Source organism: Excalfactoria chinensis, chromosome 2, assembly GCF_039878825.1.
Source record: "Excalfactoria chinensis isolate bCotChi1 chromosome 2, bCotChi1.hap2, whole genome shotgun sequence".
Lineage (NCBI taxonomy): Eukaryota > Metazoa > Chordata > Aves > Galliformes > Phasianidae > Excalfactoria > Excalfactoria chinensis.
Genome location: NC_092826.1, coordinates 138,278,997 through 138,296,233, shown reverse-complemented (window position 1 = coordinate 138,296,233; position 17,237 = coordinate 138,278,997). Strand labels below are relative to the sequence as shown.

Sequence of the window (17,237 nt, the reverse complement as noted above, 5' to 3'; positions counted from 1 at the left end):
ATCTTGTAGCATGTTTTCTTCTTGCTCCAGAAATCCATTTCATTAATTCGGCAACTCTCTGATCAGAGTGCTCAGTGCACTTCAGTGCATTCTTGTCAGAAGAACATAGAATATTTCACTGCATTGTTCTCTGTTTCTCCGTGGGTGGAATAGTTATTAGGGATATTAGAAAATAAATATCATTTCCCATTCTGATGGACTGACAGGCAAACAAGTGATGAAAGCAACAATCAATATTTATTTTGTTTCCAGAAGGAGTGGATGCTTTGCAATTACTGCCTGACACTCCCTGTGTGGGGATAAATGGTGATTTTTAATGGATATAGAAGTTATTGTTAAGACTGGATGGGATTATTGTTATTTTTTTAAATTGATCTTCATTCTATTCCGTCTCACTTTTTCCCACATTTGCAAAAGAAGGCACTGTGCATCCCTTTGTATCAGTTAACCACATGCAGCATCCTCACTATGCAGTTTTTTTCTAATTGGAGTGAGGGATGTTGGTACAAGGGTAGTTTCACCCCACTCTGCCAAAAGGGCAGGAGAAAAATGAGTCACATTCAGTTTTCCTCTCTCTGAAGCAAAATATTGTAGTTCAGTGTGAAGTGAGATGCCAGCTAATATTCCCATCAAAAATCAGGGACCTGCTAGATTTCCCACCTAGTAGTTCAGATCTGTGCAGAAAAATGCCTTGATTTGGGGTGAAATCCCTCCGTGGGCTCTGGAAGATGTCACACTTCCAGGTGACAGTGGGCCCAGGTGAGGTGACTTGCACCAGGTTCACCCAGCCCAAGGTGACTTGGCCACAGTTCTTTTGTTAACATGGCCATGAGTAATAGGAAAAGGATAAAGCACAGAAACTCTAGGAAGTGGGTGAACCTCTCATCTCTGGGTTTGGGGGAAAGTATCAGTTCACTATGTACCCACGTATCCCAGCCCTTCTACACCTCCTTGTTCACCTAGAAGCATGGAGTCATCAAATATTCCAAGTTGGAAGGGACCCATGAGGATCACCAAATCCAGCTTCTGGCTCCATGTAGGATGACCCCAAAATCAGACCATATACCTGAGAATGTCATCTAGATGGTTCTTGAGGACTTGATATTGAGGAGATGGTGTCAAGCTGAGGAGAAGCTTTCTTCAGTTGTTCATCTCTTCTTGTAAACCCCTCCTTGTAAAAAACTCTGCTAGAGAATGTTCTGATTTATTTCTTGCTTTCTCCTTGCTTCTCAGCCCATCTTGGCAAACATGAATTTATGTAGAACAAGAATTTCACACCGTGTTTCTAACCCCGTCTTTCTGTGGTCGTTGCAGGTGGGTTGCAAAGTAGCGGTTACCTTCTTCCTCTACTTCCTGGCAACCAATTACTACTGGATTCTGGTGGAAGGGCTCTATCTCCACAGCCTCATCTTCATGGCTTTTTTCTCAGAGAAGAAGTATCTTTGGGGATTCACATTATTTGGCTGGGGTAAGTAGATAGGGTGGCTCTTGCAAGGACAATGAACTCTGTCATGAATCCTTTATCGCTTCTGAATTGTGGTACTCACATGGTGATACTTCCAGGATCCCTGGAAGGAAGTTTGTGGGGAAACCTTTTTCTTTTCTTTCTCCTTTTAACCCAAGCAATCTTTTCATGGAGTAAGGGATGTGGGTGCAGAGGGGGTGCTCATTAGTGGAAGACATTGTTGGGCACAGGCTTTTCAGATGAGAATGTGCTTTTTGTTCACTTTTGGCATAAGCTTTGGCTTGCAAGGAGTTACGAGGTGTGGGTAGGATGAGGACAATAAAAACACTGCCCACCGTTGTCTGAAGCATGGAGACTGGAAGGGAGAACAGGAAATATATTAGATGATCCTGAAGGACACAGCTACAAATGATGGGGTGTGAGTCTACAATGGAGCTTACAGCAGCAAAAATAGCTCTGAGATACCCATGGTTACCTCTAAACTATATGGCCCCGGGCCACTTCCCAGCTCCAGGCTCCAAAATGCACCTGGCCACATCCTGACTACATTTTAGGACAAGATAAGTGTATGTGCTACACCATCCCCATTCTAGGGCATGCCTTCTTCCAGAAGAAAACCCAGGCTTTTGAGTTCTGAATGAATCATGGCATACCTAAAAATCTGGGCAAACCGGGGCGTAGGTATCCACAGCCTGCAAACATAGGAAGGAATGGTAAATGTGTAACATGAAGAACTATTAGAAAGGGTTCCAGGAAATGAATGGCAGGCTGCTATTTTGCTTTGGCACCATGTATTACAGCAGGGCTTCAAGCAAACCAGATGATAGTGCAAATCTGAGGTTAGGGAGAATGGCACTTTTTTGCTTTGTGAGTTGGACTAGATGACCTTTAATGGTCCCTTCCAACTCAAACAATTCTATGAACATGCAAGTAAATCAGCCTGCAGGACTCTCTCCAGCCTTTCTCCTTCCTCAAAAGTTCCTTGCTAATCTTGTATTCATAGGATATGAATATTATGAGGAGCAACGAGTGCTGCCTCATAAGGATGGGAGGCACCATGTCAGACCAGAGTGGGCATCCATCTCTCAGATAAAGCTGAGTCCTATCCAATCTGTAGGGTTGTATGGATATAAATAGAGAGATTTGGGGGATGGAGCATTTCTTACCTTATCTTCTCTGAGACAGAGAATATTCTTTTTTAAGACAAAACAAATAAAACCCCACGCTCTCTTCCAAACCTTCAAGCTACATAAAATTTGTTTATTCAGAAAATGTCACTGCACAGCACGGAGAAGATTTGGAGAAGCAGTTCCCCAGAGCAAATTCTGGATGCGGGGGAATCAGCTGGAAAACAATGCCATAGGTTTAACAAGAAAAAAACTATTTGATGCTGCTCATAACGCGGCCAAAGGAAAGCAATCTAACAGCCATGGGTTCCTCTCATTAATTCTTCCAACCACTGCCAGAGAATAATCATTTTATCTGTGCGACCACAAAGCTGAAGTCACACCTGTCACAACACCAATCATCTGTGCTCTTCCAAAAGTTTGAGGTTGCTTCATTTAAATTCCTCTGGAATGAGAACATAGGATCCCTCCCGTTGCATTTGTTTTTGCTTTGTTTTGATTAGCATGATAATGTACACACACACGCCCGCACAGACGTATTGCTTTGATAGCTTTTGGGCACTGAAAAGGGCAACCCAATCCAAGAGCCACTGGAGTCAGTGGAAAAACTCCAGTTCCCTGCAGTGGGCACCGGATCCTGCCCATACCACAGCAGTGAAGGACAGGGAATTGGTGATAAATAATTATGAGGTTCCATGGGGGTATAGAAAATACATTTCCCCCCCAAAAGTGGGATTTTTATTTTATTTTATTTTGCTCGCGCAATGATAAACAAGGGAGGATTTTATCCCATTTGGAAATTTCCAAGGTGAAGGGAAGAAAAGATCTCCCTATAACAGCTTATTTCCAGTCTACAGCGGAAACCAGAACATACAGTTTGGTCTTTGATGCCAGATCCAAAGGTTTCCAGTCGGGTCTTTTCAGTCTATGTCCTCACTGGCACAAAGGAGCACAGCTCCACGGAAGTCAGCAGCGCCCTTCGTGTAGTTGCAAAGGAGGCACCGGTGGCAGAAAGGAATGTGTTTCTTGCCAGCACCCAACAAAAATAAATAAATAATGGTATTATGGGCAACAATAAATTCCCCAGCAGTCTGCAAGTTCCATGCAGCTGTTTTATGAAGGAAGTCTAAGAAGCATGACCAATAGCCAGAAAACCCAAGCTGATTCCACTGGCATTTTTCCTTCACACCACGTTAATTCCTCTGGCTGGACTGCACTGGCTTTCAGCTTCATTGTAAGTAAGCGAGCATTGCAGGAAGACCTGAGCAAGACCAACAGATCCATGGGTTGATGAATCACAGAATCATTAAGATTGGAAAAGACCTCTAAGATCACCAAGTCCAACCCCAACCTATCTCCACCATGCCCACTGACCATGTCCTACAGTGCCACATCTCCACATTCCTTGAACACCTCCAGGGACAATGACTCCACCACCTCCCTGGGCAGCCTGTGCCAGTGTATTTCTGAGAAGAAACGTTTCCTAGTATCCAACATGAAACATGATGGGAAGCCCTACACATTTATCTCTGCAAAAATCATCCTTGCCTGAAAGTACTTGTAGCCACCAAAGCAAGCCACCTCTCTTGCACCTTTGATGCATTCACCATTTATCTATTTGCCAGAAGACACATGCATGGTGAGCATGCAAGAAAAGTGGCAGGAGTGGCCACCAGGCTTTGTCTAGCTTGAGGTTTGCAATTTTTCTGTCTGATGGGAGATTATAGATCCACAGAATCATGTAGGTTGGAAAATACACTTAAGAACCCCAAGTCCAACCATCCACCCAACACTACCAGTCCATAACCCTAAGCACCACATCTGCACATCCCTTAAATATCTCCAGGGATGGCAACTCCATCACTTCCCTGGGCAGCCTGTTCCATACCTGACTATATAGCACCTGCATTGTACACACTGTGTGTGTTAACTGGAAATGCACAGCGCATACAATGTGGATTCTGTAGAAGTCACTCACAGCATCGCCGCCCAGTTGTGCACACTGTGTCTGTAGGCATGGGGAGAACATACATGCAGCCGTCTGCTCCTGCATCTGAGAATACACACAGCCAATAAGATCACGGGCTTTTTGGAGACATGCTACCCTTCCCTTGGAGAGTTGGCCAGATGCGTTTAATCACAAATGGCTTTCTTCCTTGCAGAGCTATATCTTCATGGGCACTTGCCTGCTTGAGGGTACATTTAGATGTCTGACTTGGAGGTGTGCTCAGTCCTGATGCTCTGGTTAATGGTTCTCCTGTCTATGGGTGTCACGAGTGCTCAGCAGCAGAGATGGTTCATCCCAGGGTATTGCTCTTAATGGAGATACCTAGGAGTTAGTGATCCATCCCTGAAAGTTAGAGAGTTGTTGGAGGGAAATCTGAGCCTTCTGACTCTGCCAGCTTATGGACTGGATTACCAGAGTGGGAAAAAGTGGTTGAACTATAGAAATCATCTGGTGGTCCAAAATCCACACGCTGTGTTGATGTGGAAAGAATCTAGAACCATGGAAATATAGAATAACTGAGGCTGGAAAAGAACATTAAGATCACCAGGTGCAACCCAACCCACCCCACCATGCCCACTGACCATGTCCTCAGGTGCCACATCTCCATGATTCTGGGGATGGTGACTCCATCACTAAAAACTCCACCTAAGAACAGGGTAGAGAGAGGACTCATTCTGCTTTCTGTGAGTGCAAGAATATTTATGATCACAATAAAGGATCATGTTTTAGTTGCACAAAGGCAAACATAGCAATAAAACTGGTGCCAGGAGTTCAGTTTGTGTGTCTTGCAGAAAATGTCCAGGATCCTTTCCCTAAGCTTGCCTGAGCAGACTGAGGTGGGAGCCCACAATAATACACGAGGGGATTTTTAGATGTAATTAACCTCTCCTGTATGTTTTATTGTTGCTAGGAACCTGGAACACAACACAGGATTAGTAAGAATGGGAACAGTGTCCTTTCTGAAGTACGGGACAGACTAGGGAGGAACAAGTATGCGTCCAATGCATCTAATCTCTGAAACAATCCATCTTTCAAATTTAGAGCATCACCATAATGGGCGAACACTGCAGTCTCACAGGCAGGCAGCAAACCTCTGAGCACAGGCAGCTGATGGAAATGAGGATATCACCAGCGCTATCAGCAAAGTCACACACATCCAAGCTTTTGGTAGCCAGGAGTTTGGTGCATGCATGTATTTTTCATTGATGGGTCCTTAACACTGAGGAGGAAATAGATGGTGCTTGTTACAATAAATCATCGCCACCCCCAAGCCCTAATCTTCAGCATGCTCATGGGTTCCCAGTGCAATAGGTTAAGTATTTTCTTTCCATCACAGGGGATTGTAAAGCAGGGTGCATTCCTTATAAATGTATCTTTGTAGGCTGTGCTGCTGCTCTGGACCTGAGTGAGGCTCTGTGTTTAATTATTTATGCTTTCTTATATTACCACAGCATTTAAAGGTTCCAACCAAGATAACAGCCCCGTTGTCCACATGTGTATGAGACAGGCGTCCCTGCCCCACACCCCAGATCAGGAAAGCGTCCGTGGTCAGGAAAGCCTTTAAGCACTCTAATGAGACTTAAGTGCATGCTGAAAGTTAAGCGTGTGCCTGTGCACGCCGAGCCCCAATGAGCTTAGACTGTGAACAGCATATTTACAGTCATCGGTGATAAATGTCGCCTTTATTTATTTTGTAATATATATATATATATATTTTTTTTTTTTCCCACCTGAAAGGGGTTATTCTTCTGGAATTTGTGGAAGCTACTGTGGATTTGATCCTGCCTTTTAAGGGAAGCCAGTAGGGGACTCAGTTGTACAAATAAAGCAGAACTGGACCCTAAAAAAATAAATAGAAGATTACATTTGGATATTGGTGATTCTTTTACTTTTTGCAGGGAAAAGATGATGCCCAGTGTAACTGTGCTGAAATGAGGATGGTTCCTTTGGGAGTAAACCTTAGGCTAGAGTATTTTGCAAGTATTACTCCAAATTCCAGCATTTACCCGCTTCATACAGCAAGTTTCTCATACTTAGCAAAGCCTTTAAACCATCCAGGCCAGTAAAAATCAAAATGGAGCAAAGAAAACTTGAAGAGAGTCGGAAGCAATGAAAGGGCCCTTGACATTTCATACAAAACAAAATAGATTAAAAAAAAAATCAGCTCCAAAATTTCCTCCTTCATCTGATGGCTGCCTCTTACTGCTCTGGTTGGTGTATCAGTCAGGTATTGTCTTGGTGACGACTGAAAAGTGTGTATTTATGTACACAGAGCAGAGGGCAGTGCCGTTTGTACGGTGGTTCAGTTAAGGCTCATAGGTGAGTTTGTTCTGAATGCCACATCCATTCCTTTAAATCAAATGGGACAAGATGTGTCTCTTAGCCTTGAGGAAGTGGTACCACACAGCTCACACCTGTTCAGCTCTGCTCTCCGTCCCGAGAAGGGATGGATAAAGCCTTGCAGAGGGTATTTTGGGATGGATGGGAGGTATGAACAGGGGAAGATGCCAAAGGCATGCCTAAACCTTGTTTTGTTGCTGCATTCAGGATGTAGTGCAACACTTGGTTGTACGCAAGGCCATTTTTTGTGCGATACATTCCAAGCCTGATTCCAGACCCACCTTCCTTTGAAGTCAGAGCAAAGGAATAGATGTATTAGGAATGATGCATTGTATGAAACCCATTTCTGCTTTTAGTTGAATCAGTTGGCCAGAGCAGTCACACACATTCAAGTCCTACAGCCCGTGTCTCTAAAAGGCAGAACCAGAACATGACACAGGAACTTGGTGATTCATCCTGACAAGTCCATGGCCCTCCTTAGGCCTGGACCAGCTGAGCATCTCTAAACATGAACTAGAAAGTTGCTTAAGCCAAGACCACTCATGGTGGGCAGCTTGGAAAAGCAAGCTGCTCTGTTTTGAGAGCCAGGAGACTTCAGTAGGGTGAACCTGTCCAGACCATGCAATTTGGTCTCCATGAAACTCTTCCTTTCTGTGGGTGATTTGTCCATTAAAACACCTGGATTACAGAAGATCTTAGAAGACCAAGATCATGGAATTGTTAAAGTTGGGGAAGACCACTGAGATCATCTAATCCAGCCATCGGCCTGTTTCCACTGTGCCCACTAACCATGCCACTCAGTGCCACAATGATCATACATTCCTTGTCTAGATTATGCCTGAACATTTAAAAACTCCTTCTTTTACTGTCCCCTATCCTTCTCTACTTGATCTTATGCCTAAGAGAGACCTCAGCTCCATACTGACTCCACTGATCTGTGTTTCTTTGCAGGACTCCCTGCTGTATTTGTTACAGCGTGGGCCAGCGTGAGAGCCACTCTAGCTGACACAGAGTAAGTCTGCTTGGATTTGCTTTTCTCCCTTTCCTATGTGATGCCTTTGTAGGGTTTTTGGCATAGGTGACTTTGAGGGTGAATCAAAAGGAAAAAAAACAACCAGGCAAAGCCAGAATCAATTCCCACTATGACGTTAGCAAACTGTTAAGGTGAGTTTGCAAACTGATATGGTTAACATGGGTGCAACTTTCCTGGCTTCTCAGAATTTTACAGAATTGAATGAATGTGAACACCTGCAGCTGTTATCCATGGGGCTGAAGGAAACTCTTTCACAGCTAGGCAGAGTCAGGAATGGCTTGAATCATGAATGAATGACCAGCAGAGCACGGTAGAGTTGAGTCATTCACTTCTCCTCCCAGTAGAAAACTGGAAATCATGGCACGAAGCTGGGAGGTAGGAGGTTCAGCACAGTCAGAGGAGGTGAAGCTGCAACTCCTTGCCTCAGGAGAGGTGGATTCCAGCATGGACTTAGAATTTAGAAGCCTTCATAAAAACTAAGATAAATTCCTCCAGACATATTAAACACTCAGTAATGTACTGTCATCCTGAACTACAGACTGCTGGAAGAATTATTCAGGAATAGTATGATAACCCTCTAGCCCAATTATCCTTAAATATTAACTTCTGGCTACTGTCAGAAAAAAAGATCCCAAATCAGACACTTCTTAGGTCCTGCACAAACACCCCAAGACACCGTATTCCTCCATTAAGCTGAAGAAAGCACCCATAGCATCCCTGGTACCACAAAGCCCAGGGCCGACCACACAACAGGTTTCATCTACAGGTTTCATCTACACCCAAAATTTTGCTATCGAAATTTGAGGGGGCCACAGACAACTTTTCAAATGGCTTTGCCTAGGAAGAAACTGCTTTCCAAAGGGTAAAAACTTAAGCTGTAAGCATGGAAAGACTTGGTAGCGCAGCTACTGAAGTATGACACATCTGCATTGGCACAGACTCGTCCTCGTACAACCTTTCAGTCAGCACTGGTGGTTTCTCTGCCCCTGTCTCTCACTTTCCTTGAATAGTTGCCTGGGAAGAGTTTGGCCCATGAAATGAAAACTGCAGCTGCCATCTGGGGGCTGTCTGGCTCAGATAAAGAAAGGCCTGTGGCACTCTTCTCTCTGTGGTTGGAGAGAATTCAAACAGAGTAATTAACACCAAGTGACCTTATTCCATGGCTGCTGGAAACTCATGGGAGGAAACAGTGTCCAGCCCCTCGTCAGCAGATGGAAGACCATAGGTGAACATCCATGCTACCAACAGCTTTCCCTTTCAGTCTTCACTTGGATAAGGGCTAGAGATGAAAAGAAGATAAAGGCTTTTGTGTAGAATGGGTCTCGCCTTGAGAGAAAGATTGAAGGAGGCACACAGAATCTGAATGTGAAAAAAAAAAACAGAATTATCTGTACCACCATGTATTTGGCAGGACAGATCCCTGAGGAATGCTGTGCAGGCTTTTTATTCCAAGGGGTAGTATTAGGCCATTTCAACCAGTGCAAAGCCCATCATAGCCCCTTTTGTTATCATAAAACCAAAAATATTTTTAGTGCATGTTTTTCTCTTAAAAAAGTGAAGAACTGGGAAAGGGTGGGTTCCTGTCCCGAGGGGATCAGTCTTGATGACTATAGAAAGAGCTGTTCCACCATCTAGAGAGTACAGCTTTAAATGCACTTAACAGAGGTTTCGGCATTGAATGGTATGACAGCAGAAAAGGGGCGAGTTAGAAGGGTTAGAGCCAGGCCTTTACAAACCAACAGACTTTAGAGAAACCCCAGCCTGCCAGGGAGGATCTGCCCAAGGAGGCACCAAGTCTGTTGGTCTTTATAACCAATGGTATCCTGATGGGATGTCAATCTCTTTTCAGGTGTTGGGACTTGAGTGCTGGCAATTTAAAATGGATTATTCAGGTGCCCATCCTGGCAGCTATCGTGGTGAGTACTGGCTGATCACAACAACTGGGAGGCAGTGACTGTATTTGGATGATGCCTTCACAGTGCAAAGAGTGGGCCAAGCTATCCTGCTCTAATTACACTCTTCATGTACTCTCACCAGGCGCCTGCAATGGGAAGCACTGTGACAAGCTGAATGAGGGAAAGCTAGTGGGTCATGGTGTCTTTCAGTGGAGTCCAAACTAGCTTGAGAACCTGCTTTCAGTTTTCAGGCATTACCCTCTTTCTTCTCCCTGTCTTTCTCTATAGTCCTCTATTTTCTAATAGTTATGTAAGTACAAGCAAAAGAGCTTTTCCACACCCACATGTCCATGTCTTAACTTCCCATTACACGCAACCATGAGTAGCTGAACAGAGTCAGTAAGAATCTCCCTATAGTTTTCAGTGGGTTTTGCATCAAACTCTGTGTCCTTTGCTCTGACTCACAAAGCAGGAGTCCTTTGAGCTATGATCAGGGTGGGTGAGAAGAAAGCCAGCCCATCTGCACATGAGCAACAGGGCAGTTTCAGAATGTGATCATATGTGTGATGAGGTGAGCTGCTTTGGATTTGAGGGGGATTTTTTTTTCTTCTTCAGAATTTGCTTTCGGTAGAAATTCTCCACCTGGCTCTATCAATCAGTTCTGCACCTTGGAAGAAACAAGTCACCAAGACCACATCGTGGTCATTGGAAATGAAATAGGAGGATGGAGAAGTTCAGATAGTTCAACTAGACGAATGCCAGCAACCTCATTGCATTTAATTTAAAGCCCAATTAGAAGAGAAGAAAGAGCTCAATTGAGGCTCGTCCTTGTAAAAATAACGTTCCTCCATGAGGCTCTGCTGTGCTTGTACCCTGGCTATATGCAAATGCAGCTATTTATCATGTAAAAATATTCTGCGGGTTGTTTCTGTTTAATTTCTGTGGGTTTATATTGTTCACTTGGCTGCTTTTTCAATTCCCACACTGGCTAGTCATATGTTACTGGACTAAGCTATGCATTTTCTGGATATAGTTGCAGAGAATTAAAGGCTGAGGGGTATGAAATCCCTTCACTCTGTTTCTACCTTTGATGCCATTAATTTGTCTGTATTTCTTTTATAACTTAGCACACGTTTGAGGAAAAGTCACAGGAGTTTTCCTCCTGACTATGATAAGGTTGAGTATCTCCAATGTAGTGGACAAAGGCTGAACAAGACATCACTGTTGCATGTTTGAAACTGGAAAAAACTCATAAAAGAAACAAAGCTTCTTTTTTCCTTACTTTTTTTTTTTCTTTAAACATTGGTTTCCAATGAAAATTAATTATATATGCCTGTAGGCCATGTTCTCTGATTTATCTGTAGGCTGCCTATGGTTTGTCCATCCCTCTCAGAACCCTTCTGCCAGTCTGTAAATTCTAACCAAATGGGGTTGCATCAATGTTAAATTCCCACAAACCTCGTGAAAATAGTCAAATAGATACAGGAGAAAAATTCTACTAATGCCCTTTCAAGGAAAAGGGCGTAATGTGACCTTCCTCCTTTTTAACACAGAGCTGTTTGAAATGAACTTGCACCTCGTTAAAGGAGAAAGAATCCAACCACAGAAGACAAAGCCATAGCAAACCAGGCTGTGTTCATTCAGCTGTTCAGGGAACTACTTGTTTTAACAGCAAGGATAATTAACCATTGGAACTACTTCCCATGGTTGTGGTAGGATCTCCGTCATGGAAACACTGAAGCCCAGATCTGCTGTAGCTCAAACCAAAATGAATACAAGGAGGTCTTATGGGCTGTATTTTGCAGGAGATCAAACTAGAGGTCCACAATAATCCCTATGAGCCTGTGTGTGGTATGGTAATATATTTCCTTGAAATGCTGCTGTACTGTTATCTGAGAAGTCAAGTGATCACTGTGAACCTCCAGAGAAGCCCATAGGCATCTGCATTAGCCCAGCAATATGCTGCCATATAGGTGCTTACACAATGGCTCTGCACATGGCCTCACCACATCACCAAGAGCAAATGTGTCTGGGGCAACAGCAGGCATAATCCTGGCCCCAATGAAACCAAACTCCACGGACATCAAAAAGCCAGGAATCCCTTCAAAATCTCTCTGTTTCTCACCTCTCATAAGTATCAGTGTAACTGAGAGATGTTACCTTTTGCTGCACTGCTCACCATGAGCATGGACTGGGTTAGCCTGGTTCAGCATCTGAGCAGTGATGTACTAGGAAATATATTTTTTCTGCTACTTTTGCTGTCCCTACTGTCCTTATCTGGTCCACACTAAACACCCCTCCAGAGAGTTATATTGTCCTTCTGTGTTCTTGATCTGTCATATCTAGTTATGCCTACTCTGTGTCTTCCACATGATGCAGTTTCCTCAATGGAAACATGGAAAAACAACATTCTAATGCTTTTTTCAGCCTAAGACAACCTTAATCTTGGGTTGACTGTAAGTGACAAGTAGAACCAAATTTCACTTTGCTCCTTGGACACCAGACTCAGACTGAGAAGTGTATAAGGCCATAAAAATGTCCCATACAGAGTTGTAAGCCACCTTCATGTGAAAGACAGGGTTTTTCCTGGGGACGTCATCTCTCGCATAGGAGAAGATCTTCCAGCTCATACGCGGCACAATCACAAGGTCATTGTATGCCACAGCCCTTTGACTCATCTGGGGGAGACACTGAATGGCCAATATGAGCACTGACTGAATCTCTTTTTATATCTTCTTGTTTCTTTTTCTTCCTCTTCCAGGTAAATTTTATTCTTTTTATCAATATTATCAGAGTCCTAGCAACCAAGCTACGGGAAACAAATGCAGGGAGGTGTGACTCACGACAACAGTACAGGTGAGTCACAAGCCCTCCTCATGTTTTGGGTCAGAGTCCCCACTTAACTACAGAGGGAGCCCAGGGTGGCTGGTTCAGCTGAAGACACTGTAGACACCCAAACACAAGGGAAGGAGAATGTCATCTTCTGTGTAATGCAGAATGATCAGCAGCCATTTGAATCTCTCCTAAACTTCTCCAATACAACCCATGGGACCTGCCTGGTAGTATATAGAGGAGTTCAGTTCCTCCAGATAGTTTGGAAGTGACTGTGCTGGCCTGGAACCAAGAGTGCAAAAATAAAACCATTGTTTATGCTGTTGATACCCCTAAAACTTGTGCTGTTTTATTTAGCTTTGCTTATTTCCCTCCTGTGCTTTGTAAAAACACAGTCTGTTTGTTAAACTTGCCCTTCACTGGGTGCTTCCTGAAACTTTGCTGGAAATCTGGCATTTCCTCATTTGTTTTGTTTTCTTTTGCCTTGCCAGCTCTATTCTCTTGATAATTTAGGGTATTTGTAGCATAGTCAAAATGGGACAGAAAAAGCAGATTGCTGAGCCACCTCAGCTGCTTGAGAGCTCCCAAGGCTTCTCATCATCTCTTGAGCTGACAGATCCTCAGGATGCACACTGAGGGGAAAGAACAGATTAATTTGGGCTGCAAACCATGAGCTCATTGCTACCATCTCACTCTCCAAACACAAGATGTTTCATTTGAAGCAGGAATGAGATTTGGCTGGAAAATATCTCTCCATTTTCCTTTGCCACCCTGTCGGAGCTCTGATTTATCTATTTATTTATTTATCCCTGGCTGAAGCTTGCTATTAATTATGGTTTGGATGAGGCCTGCTCCTTAATGTTTTACATTCCCTCAGTGGTTTCCAGTTGCTGGACAGAGATGGTACCAGGGCTTTCTGGTAGCTATGTCTGCCCCTCTCAATAGTTGCCTACACTCGGTGACTTGCTGTAACTCTTGGCAGCAGACTTAATCCTTCAATTAGCATCACTTCCAGGCAAGGCTGATTCCCTCAGGAGCAAACTCAGCCAAGTACTCAGGGCTTCATTGTAGCTCACTCCTATCCCCTCCTATAAGACTTGAGCTGAGATGGAACTTCTCCTTCAAACAGGAGTTTTCCAGGAGATCATGGACTCATAGAATCACTGAGTTGGAAGAGAACGTTAAAGGTCCATATCACCTCTCCACCTTCTTTCCATGTTACTGTCCCAGTATAGTGAAAGGTCTGAGACAAAGAAGCCTTGGTGCTTTCATCTCCAGTACCTACATCAGCATCCCATAGGGATGTGTGTAGAGAGGGAGATGTGCTGAAGCATCCTTCAGACGGGGTTGTGTCACAAGTCATAAGGAAAGAAATAGCTTGAAACTGCAGATGGACACAATGCTTTTGTAAATGTGAGATATACAGGACTAGCTAAGGGTGCATGTTTAGTCAGAATGAAATTATGCATGACAGACACCCAAGGTATGGGATGGACTGTCCTGGCTGGGAGTTTCATTCCATCTGACTTCCTCTTTGTCTTTCTCTTTCCTTGTTGCTACAGGAAGCTGCTGAAATCTACCCTCGTCCTTATGCCTCTGTTTGGCGTTCACTATATTGTTTTCATGGCTATGCCATACACAGATGTGTCAGGGATTCTTTGGCAAGTTCAAATGCACTATGAAATGCTGTTCAACTCTTTCCAGGTAACTGTTAACTGTGTTGTAGCTGTTAAACCATGGACACAGACCATGGGATATTCAACACAGAGAAGAGGGAAACGAGAGTGCAGAATGTTCTCTTTGGAAACAGGGTTGTGTTTACAGTATGCCAAATTTCATTCACAAGATCATTTGACAATATTTTAGCAGCGGGTGTGTTTTATATTTGCAAAACAGAGTGTAAAAAGGATCAGTGTGTTGCTGTTGAAAGATATCTTGCCCCACAATATCCATGTAGCTCCAGACCAGACATAAGCTGGTAGAGATCCAGAGACATGTTGTTTCAAATTTGTTCAAATTTACTTCTCTCGAGCTGTCTTTCAGTCCTGTGAATTCATTCCTCAGTTCTAGGTTTGAGCAGTATACAGTTTCATTTATAGGACTGGCCCTATATAAGACACAACAGCAGGAATATGCAACTGTCTGCAAGCAGAGTTGTGTTGCATGGTCACTGTATGCCTTCCCCAAGTGATTAACTTTTGGTTTATGTTCTACTACCTATCATCATGGTCAACTGGTGTGAATAATGAAAGGTGAACAGTGGGTCTGGGAAGAAGAAAGTTTAGATAAACTGTAAAGGAGATGGGGACAAAGCTTGCATTTGTGCACTTCCACAGTTCTTGCTGGGTGAGGTTGAGATAAAATAGCCACTGACCCCACGAAGATCTGGGTAAACTATTGGCCAGCAGAAAAATGTAGGTGGTTTTCTCACATCTCAGTTCTTTCGATTAACATTAATGTGCTGTTTCTTCTTCATTCTAGGGATTTTTTGTTGCCATCATATACTGTTTTTGCAATGGAGAGGTAAGAGTCACAAGCTTCTTAATTATCTCCTACCTGTGTTAAGCTTGTTCCAAAGGTGGGTGGTAAAGTGGATGCACATCAGTGTACCCCTCTTATTCGAGAGCTGCAGCCCTAGTTTGCACTCACTGAAAGATCTGTCCATCTACACAGGAAGTTCATATATTCGTTTTGGTCATACAAGACACACAGATCAATCTGCATCAATTGATGAACTACTGGAAGTAGCTAATGGGGGAAAAAAAGTGTTGTTTTTTTTTTTCCTTTTCCCAGCACAAGTGCTGTTTAGTGCCACTTAACATCAAAGCCGTGTCAGGAGTAAAAGAGGACTGATAGAATAGCTGTCTAATCATCGAGCTCTTTTGTTAGGCCAAGCTTTGTTGATGTTTTTATTCTATTTCAAGTGATGTGCTTTTATTTTCAGATTGTTTTTGAGCTGCCTTTGCTTCTTCTAATCCCCTCTGTACCTTCACAGTAAAAACTTAGCTGATCAGTGAATGCACACTGAATTATGTTCTTGAACAAACATGAGGCTGCTATAGGCAAAGTTTATGGATTTAAAGGTGAAATGCAACTACAGATAAGTTCCTTATGTCCTGCAGCATGAACCCAAGATGTTTGTTCCAGCTTCATCCTCCAGAGTATTCCCATTCATGCAGATATTACCTCCTCCTGATGATTTTCTCTCTCCTTCTCCTTCTACTCATGCTTTTTTTCCCCTTGTCTCTCAGGTCCAAGCAGAAATAAAGAAGTCATGGAGCAGGTGGACACTAGCACTTGATTTTAAAAGGAAAGCACGAAGTGGGAGCACAACCTACAGTTATGGACCAATGGTTTCCCACACCAGCATCACAAATGTAGCCACGAGAGGGGCACTTGCCCTTCATCTCAATACAAGACTTATACCAGGGACCCTCAATGGACACCGGAATTTACCAGGTTATGTAAAAAATGGCTCTATATCTGAAAACTCTATGCCTTCTTCTGGACCAGAGCAGTACAACAAGGAGGACGAGTACCTGAATGGCTCTGGGCTTTATGATGGAGACAGACCCACAGTACTTGTTGAAGAAGAAAGAGAGACAGTGATGTAAAGAGAAGAAGAGAAGCAGCAAAAGGGTGAAAAAGGTTCCTGGAGAGCATTTAGTGGGCAAGAATATCAGGCCACACAATGGATGCCAAGGGTTTCCATGCCTTTTCTCTGTTCTGTGGAACGAGAGGTTAAGTTATATGAGAAAACAAAAAAAAAAAGTGAGCCATCAATGTGGCCAGCAGTTGATCACACACATATACCCAGTGATCTGAGTCTCCCCAGTGTTAATGGAGGCAAGGCTATCCATGGGCCTTGCCACCTGCTGAACAACAGAGATGCTGAGAGTTTGCGGGGAGGATTGCACAGCAGCACGTGGTCCTTTCACTTCTTGGAGGCTTGGGCAGCCAAGGAGGATGGGAATCTCACCCAGTAAAGCAAGAGTCTTGCGGGGAGTGCACATTGCCATCTTCTTGCAAGGGTACAAGCCACCCTGGGCATCAGTGTCTTTGGTTTGGTTTGCTCTTTCCTTTTTGAATCTGTCTGGTAACACACATGAGAATGACCAAGGATCCACGGGTACCATAGCTGCCCATTCTTGCAGCCCAGTTCTCAACATGGACAGCTTAGTACAACTTGGGCCATGATCTTCCCTTGGGCATACTCATTCCTTGGCAAAAAGCTCCTCTGGGATGGGCAAGGTTAACAGTTCATGGTCATTAGATAAAGGCAAAAAACTGCATTCTCCTTTCCTTGACCTGCTTATCATAGCAAGCCAGAAACCAGTGCAATTTTAAGATGGGAAATGTGGTTATCACGATGTGTGACATTTTCAGTCTTCCAGATACAGCAGTGGAGATGAGCCCACTCTGCCTGCTCCTGGGAAGTTTGATATGGGGAAGAGTATTTGCAGATCTTCAGCTTGTGTGCCTGTGTGTGTGGCTAAGACCAGCTCAGAAGGTCACTATCTCAGCCTCCCTCTTTGTG

General features: G+C 43.7%; 1 protein-coding gene across 1 annotated transcript in view; it reads left to right on the top strand.

The window, feature by feature from the left end:
* The window catches only part of PTH1R (parathyroid hormone 1 receptor), a 106,303-nt gene extending 89,848 nt beyond the window's left edge, over window positions 1-16,455 (top strand). Inside the window, exons 7-13 of the mRNA XM_072327643.1 lie at window positions 1,315-1,468; window positions 7,892-7,952; window positions 9,823-9,889; window positions 12,630-12,724; window positions 14,263-14,404; window positions 15,182-15,223; window positions 15,952-16,455. Of these exons, the coding sequence (XP_072183744.1) occupies window positions 1,315-1,468; window positions 7,892-7,952; window positions 9,823-9,889; window positions 12,630-12,724; window positions 14,263-14,404; window positions 15,182-15,223; window positions 15,952-16,314 (924 nt within the window). The 3' untranslated portion in view covers window positions 16,315-16,455. The remainder of the gene's footprint in view (window positions 1-1,314; window positions 1,469-7,891; window positions 7,953-9,822; window positions 9,890-12,629; window positions 12,725-14,262; window positions 14,405-15,181; window positions 15,224-15,951) is intronic.
* Window positions 16,456-17,237: the final 782 nt, after the last annotated feature.